Source organism: Cornus florida, unplaced genomic scaffold (genome assembly GCF_030987335.1).
Source record: "Cornus florida cultivar Cherokee Brave unplaced genomic scaffold, ASM3098733v1 CherokeeBrave_3.0.0_Hap2_Chr02, whole genome shotgun sequence".
Taxonomy (NCBI): Eukaryota; Viridiplantae; Streptophyta; class Magnoliopsida; order Cornales; family Cornaceae; genus Cornus; species Cornus florida.
The window spans coordinates 75,227,619-75,234,391 of NW_026775572.1; the positions used below are offsets into that span (position 1 = coordinate 75,227,619).

At 36.3% G+C, this 6,773-nt stretch overlaps 1 protein-coding gene across 1 annotated transcript; it reads right to left on the reverse strand.

The window, feature by feature from the left end:
• LOC132295326 (myosin-binding protein 2-like) lies at positions 1–4,243 on the reverse strand. Its single transcript, XM_059793542.1, has 4 exons — positions 2,561–4,243; positions 2,282–2,461; positions 585–2,193; positions 1–493 (listed from the first exon to the last, which is right to left on the reverse strand). Exons 1-3 carry the CDS (start codon positions 3,978–3,980, stop codon positions 620–622), a joined length of 3,174 nt encoding a protein of 1,057 aa, XP_059649525.1. The 5' UTR covers positions 3,981–4,243; the 3' UTR covers positions 1–493; positions 585–619.
• Positions 4,244–6,773: the final 2,530 nt, after the last annotated feature.

Consider the following 6,773-nt stretch of genomic DNA (forward strand, 5'->3'; position numbering starts at 1 on the left):
AAAAAAAAAAAAAAAAAAAAAAGGTAACCTAGTCCTAACTGTCTAACATAAACTAGTGATATGTACCTGGCACTGGAATCATTGTTGGATCACTCCAGCTTTGCAAGCCAGGCCATCTTCCTCACAACATACAAAATGACAGAGTGGCTTCACTCACACTAGACTACACACACATTCATTCCATCATCCTCCTTTCCCTCAAAAGGTAGAGATGGGACACAACCCACAAAAATTTGGGCTTACTTGGACACAAAAACCTGAAAAACAAAGAAGAAAAACCAAAAGGTAGGCACTGGGCAGACTATGGCTTCAGTTCCAAGTCCACCAACATCACCAAATATCAAGACCCTCCCTCACCATCAAGGGACTTCCTGCCTAAGTTTGTATAAGATGCAGAATTCTATCGGCTTGTCGAATTGATTCGGTGCAGTTTTTGTTGCTCTCCTCTCTCATGTCCAATGCAGTTAGTCTACTTGATGATCAAGAACACAACCTGCATTTTGTAAGGACATTGAAACAAATCAACAAAATGCATTGACAATTTAAACATTACAACTATATAGGTATTAAACATGTGATCATACCTATTATGTTCTTGGGCATGACAATTGCGCGCATTTCATACTAGAGCACCATCACCCAAATTCCTTACTCGGAGATCCACGTTCTTCAAATCGCGAAGATGTTGTAGAATCTCTTGGAGAAGGTCCATCCCCTTGTCCCCTTTCTTTAAGGAGCCAATGCAGTGCTTTAGGAACTCTCTGTCTGCTTCAAGAGCCTGTAACCTCTCGTAGAGATGATCCACCTCCACTTCAATTCCATGCTTCTTGTTGTCTAACTTGATCTTTTTATCATCAGCGTAATGCATCACATCAGAAACTAACCAGTGCTCATTTCCATTCGACACCCCATTTTCATTTTCTGTACTAATTGCATCGAAAAGAGGAAGAAGTCTCTTTGCCTTTGCTCCCATTATATTTTTCTCTAGATGATGTTTCCCATTCATTTCGTGAGAGAAACCATTTTCAACCCCATTTACTTCACCATCAAAATCAGAATTCTCATCTAGATGTTCGCCATTCTCTTTATAGAAATAGTCAAACGGCTTTATGTCCTCAAAATGTTGTCCCTCTTCATCAGCCAGTGTAAATAGCTTCTCTTCTAGAACCTTAAGCTGCTCTAGAATCGATAACCTCTCTTCCTCAAAGTTGGCCAAAGATTCATCCAAGTCTAGAACTTCATCAACTGGGGTGTTGTGGTGTCCATTTTCACGATGACCATAGAAGCTGTCTTCTTCTTTTGCTTCTTGATTGAGATCGGTGGACAGTCCATCACTATCCTCAGAATTGCTACACGAAGTAGAGGGCGTTCCACTTCTACCACTACTATTCTTACTTCTTCTCAACATCCTCATCATATTCTCCTTCGCCTCATAATCCAAGACCTTCTTCCGATAGATTTCCAACTCTTTCTCTAGCTCTTGCTTTTCCTTCTCCCTCTTTACCATAAGCTCATTCAATAGCTGCAACGCTTCTTGATCATACTCGGATTGTTCTTCCATCATTCTCTGGTACTGCAAAGCTTCCATCTGCATTGCAGCTTTCTCTTCTTGAAGCCTAGTTATCATTGCCATCGTCTGGTTTGCAGCCACTGCAGAAGCACTTCTTTCTTCTTCTAGTTCCGCGTACAAAGCATGTAAAGCCTTCCGTTCAGCTTTTAGCGCTGATTTCAAGCGTTCATTGGTAATAACTCCCTCACCACCTTCGAACTCACTTATGACACTACCATCGAGGGATTCTTCAGTACCGGACTCCCTCTTCTCAAGTAACAACAATTTCTTGTGCAAGTAATGTGGACTTTCCATAGAAGTGGGGGTATCGGGAACTTTCTCTTCCTCAGTCTCATTAAGCTCTGAACACAAAGACAAATCATTGCAATTCTCTTTCTTATTCATCTCAATGGACATGGCTTTACATTCAGTTGGTTCTTCCTCAGTCTCATTAAGGTCTGAACACAAAGACAAATCATTGATATTCTCTTTCTTACTCATCTCAATAGACATGGCTTTACATTCAACTGGTTCTTCCTCAGTCTCATTAAGCACTGAACACAAAAACAAATCATTTCTATTCTCTTTCTTACTAATCTCAATGGCTTTGCATTCAACTGTTTCTTCCTCAGTTTCCTTAGAACCTAATACAGAAATTTCACTAGAATCAACATACTTAAGGAAACTAAACTGAACTTGTGAAATGCGAAAAGATACGAGTTCGAGCCTTACCATGATCTTCTTGGAAATAAGCAGAGCTAGTAGAAGGATCATCATGTATGCATTGACAAGAGGAGTGAATAACTTGAGTTTGAATCTCATCTGTTTGATCCAAATCTGGAATCTCTGTCCCTATAGAGACCTCTACTTCAGTTTCACTAATTGGCAATTGACATACTACTTCTTCTGAGACTACATATATCAGAAAACAAAATACTTAAAATTTTCATATAAAATCAACATATACAATAATTGACAGATAATTCAAAACTTCTAGGGTCTTTTGAGTACCTTGAAAATGATCTTCTGAATCCCTTTCCTTTGCTTCTGCTGCCACAGTTGCTTGAACCTCATCAACATCCTCAGATGGGGTTTGGGTTGCTTGAGTTATAGCAACTTGTTCATGTACATTCCTCACTAGGCCACATTCTCTTGCATGAAATATAAAAGAATTCTCATTCTCTTCTATCTCCATGGATTCTAGGGCTGCGAATTCCGGCTCCTTTCTGCCCTCCCGGGCACTAACTTCTGCTTCTCTCACCCCCAAACTACGCCTACTCTCCAAAACCGGCTCAATTCGCGCCCCAGCGTGTGATTCAAAACCCCAATTGAGTTCAAAATCATCAAAATTGTCATGATCTCCCTCCTCCTTAACTCTGTATGAACTCTGATTTTCCTCGGTCGTCGAATCGAATAATTCAATTGGAATCAATCCATAACCATCTTGACCAACAAAGAACTCCAGATGTTGAGTAAGGATTTCATTTGATTCATCTTTTTTCGAACAACAAACTTGGATCATGGTTTCATCAGAGGATGGATCTTCAATAATCATATCTGAATTGGGTTTTTTCTCTTCTCCCAAAACCACACCAAATTTATCATCTTCTATGATCATATCTTCATCACCTCCCAATTCTTTCAATCCAGAGTTAGACACAAAAACAGACCAATCCTCCTCTGCCTCCATTTCTTTAACACCAAAACCACCATTGACCCCAGAAACCCTCATCTGATCATCACTCTTGTTTTCAATCTCACATCCATTCACCACACAATCTGATCTATTTCGATCCCAATTATTGCTTTCTTCGATATGGTGATGATGATCGCCATCATCATCTTCATCATCCCCTGCTTCTGCAGTCAAATTCCCTTTCTGGGTATAATCCAAAACACCCCAAGAAGGCTTGATCACAATACAAGGAGGGTAAAATTTTCTCTCCAACCAAACACCACAGCAAGAACACTTCAAACCCGCCTCACCCCCATTCTCAACCACCTTCTCTCCTTCTCTCTGAACCACTCCAATCTGCTTCACCAATGGAAAGAAAGCATAATTCCCCGATGACTCGTCACGGAACTCCGGCCGCGAAGACGAGCAGTCCTCACACATTTCCTGCAATTCAGCCAGTTTCCGATGATTTGAGCAGTAACCCAATTTGGAAATCTCTGCGGCGTGGACTTCACAGAGACGATCCCGGTGTGAATTCTTGCTTTTCGTGGGCTCGAAGATGTGATCGACTTTAGAACACCATAGACAGGGTGTTTTGAGGCCAAAATAGTCTGCAAATTTTATGATCAGATAAGAAAAGAGAGAATTGAGGAGGAGGAGGATGATCAGAATCCATTCCAGGATTGCATATATGAGAATGAGAGTGATTTTGTTCGTGTTTCTATGCAACATGGTTGCAAATTTGTTGGCAGCCATTGTTGATGCTCTGTTTTTAATATACACAGTTAGAGAGAGAGAGGCAGCAGATGCAAATTTGGCTTTATGTGTGTGTGTGTGTGCGCGCGCGCGTGTGAGTGAGAGAGAGAGAATGGAGAACTGGTTTTATGTGAGAGAGAGAGTAGATGAAGAGATTCAGTTTTGGACTGAGAAGGGCGGTTTGAAAGGAGAGACAGCCAAAGAAGACTTGGAACTATAGGAAAAGAATGAAGTGAGAGAGTCACAAGCATTTGATTTGATTTTCTTGGATTTTGAGAAGTTCTTAGCAACCAATATTTTTTTTTTAATAATCATCAACTAATACAGTATTATACTGTTATTTGTTTATTTAATCCCCATTAAATCTTTATAAATGGTGGATAAATGGCATGTTCTTTGATTAAAATATAAATGGGAGACCTAATTAGGTGGATAGGGTTAGCTTTGGATCCAAACACCATTCCTGACTACACCCTGTTTTTCTTCTTGGGCATCAAATTAGTGGGCCCAATGACCATACAAATAAGTTGGTGGACCACACCAAAGTAAGGTGTGGGGGCCATAAAGGATGCTAATGCTGGATCTCATCATGTATGTCCCTTTTTACATTTCTTTGGTCAGTATGAAAGAATAGTATTTTATATAGAGATATATTGTATTTTAATTATATATGAAATTAACATATGCAATACTCTTTCTTTTCATAGAATTTTTCTTTTCTTTTCTTTTTATAACAGATTCAATATTCTTACCAAACCGATTGTATCTATCGATACTTTCTTATTTTCGATAGTACAAATTAGGGGTTTCGATAAAAATAATCAAGTAAAAATAGATGGTTCAATATTGCATATGTGGGAGTAATTTGTCAGGAAAATAAAAACATATATATATAAAAAATGGACAAGACTTGTATGCTCACAGAAGATCATTTCGTGATACTAACAGCTGATGTGATCCAATTACATATGAACACATGGTCTCCAATTACAAACTTATAAAAGTGATAAATAAAAAAATTAGAGAGGGTGAATGAATTTTTTTTTTTTTTTTAAATTATTATCCTTATTTATACCACATAGAGATGGCTTGCTCACCTATTAATATTCAAGTATTGTCTTGTATATAATGCATAGTAATCGTTGGACGTAAAAAAAGTAATTCCCAAATAATCATAGCAATTATGGACACAGAAAGAGCCAAGATTTCAAGTTAGAAAAAAAAAATTATTCAAATAGACACGATAAAAAGAAGAAGATTTTCAGGAAATAAAAAATGAAAAAGACAAAAAAATTAGAGAACTTTGAAAGGGAAAAGTTAAAGTTCGATTGAGGAAGTAAATTTTGACTTTTTCTTTTAAAGAAATTAAAAGAATTTGAAGAGTAAAAGAGAAAATAAGAAATAATAATTTTAGAAACTAAAAAAATTTAGTGGGGCACTGTATAAATTTTTCATATATATGGAAAAAAATTAAAAAATTACCCTATTTCTGTGAATAAATTTCTTACTATGAACAATAAACTATTTCTGTATATGTGTGTGTGTATATATATATATATTTGGTAGGTAAGTAACACACATGCTACCCTATTTCATGTGAAACTCAAATTTGGACTAGTAGTAGGCTAGTAGCTTAACCCTCTCTTAAAATAGGGCTTTGATTATGTAGACTTGAAAATCTAAGTTAATGACCTCACTTATTTTGGAAGTATTATCAAGTACCATTTTGAACTATAAGTTAATTCTATACCATATATTTAAATGATATAGAGAGAGAGAGAGGGGTTAAAAGTAAAAACTTTATCCAATTTTAAAGTCGGTTCATTAATATTTGATGCCATGGAGGAAGACTTTCCCTTCATCCCTATTCACTAGCCTTCAATGTCCTTTATGACGCAGGAAATGTAGCCTTTAAAAATACAGTGCCTAGGACTCTTTTTTTCGATTTGGAAACATTCATAAAAGCCTATGCATCCCATGCTCCTATGAGCATCCCAAACTTAACCGAAGAGAAAAAAGAAAATAAAAGATAGAATTAGTTGGGTAAGAAATAAATGAAAATATAAAAATAATTATAGATATATATATAATTATTTGCCGTAACAATATAGGTAGCGATTGTGGTGTAACGGACTCTTGCCAATATCTGTGTAAACCGTTTGAACCGGTCAATTTATAAAAGTATGTAACAGAATCGATCCCTTAAAAAAAGATTATCAACCAATCGATACGTCGCATATCAATCAATACTGCGAACCATGATATATATATACATATATATACAGTAGTGTTCAATTGCTCCATAAGCATAGAGTAGTATACTCACTTTTAATCATAATTGTAGAATCTAATTCAATGGACATTATTTAATTAGCTTTCTTATAATTATTTTTAAAAATTTACTTAATTTTTTATTACCATTCGATACTATTAAAATGAAATGACAAAAGTAGACATTTAACAAAAATTTAACAATATACTTTCCTAAAAATAATAATTAACAATTTCGTTACTCCCCAATAGGCTATTGATTCCTGATAGTCCATGATTGTTGCGAAGATGAGATGGAGAGATGGGCAATCAGAAAAAGCTAAGACCTGCAATTGGAAGATGCAATAGGCTATTGATTGTTGAAACTACAATAAAAAAGCTACACTTTCAAACCAATTAATTTGCTTAAGACCTGCAATTGGAAGATGCAATAGGCTATTGATTGTTGAAACTACAATAAAAAAGCTACACTTTCAAACCAATTAATTTGCTTGGAGTTTTACGAGTAACAAAATTGATTTA

Bases quoted from the DNA above. Each gene is read 5' to 3' on its own strand.
- LOC132295326 (XM_059793542.1), bottom strand. From the start codon at position 3,980: ATGGCTGCCAACAAATTTGCAACCATGTTGCATAGAAACACGAACAAA. The intron at 2,462-2,560 runs GTACTCAAAAGA...TGATATATGTAG, and splicing joins TTCAGAAGATCATTTTCAAG to TCTCAGAAGAAGTAGTATGT. The intron at 2,194-2,281 runs GTAAGGCTCGAA...TTTCTGTATTAG, and splicing joins TTATTTCCAAGAAGATCATG to GTTCTAAGGAAACTGAGGAA.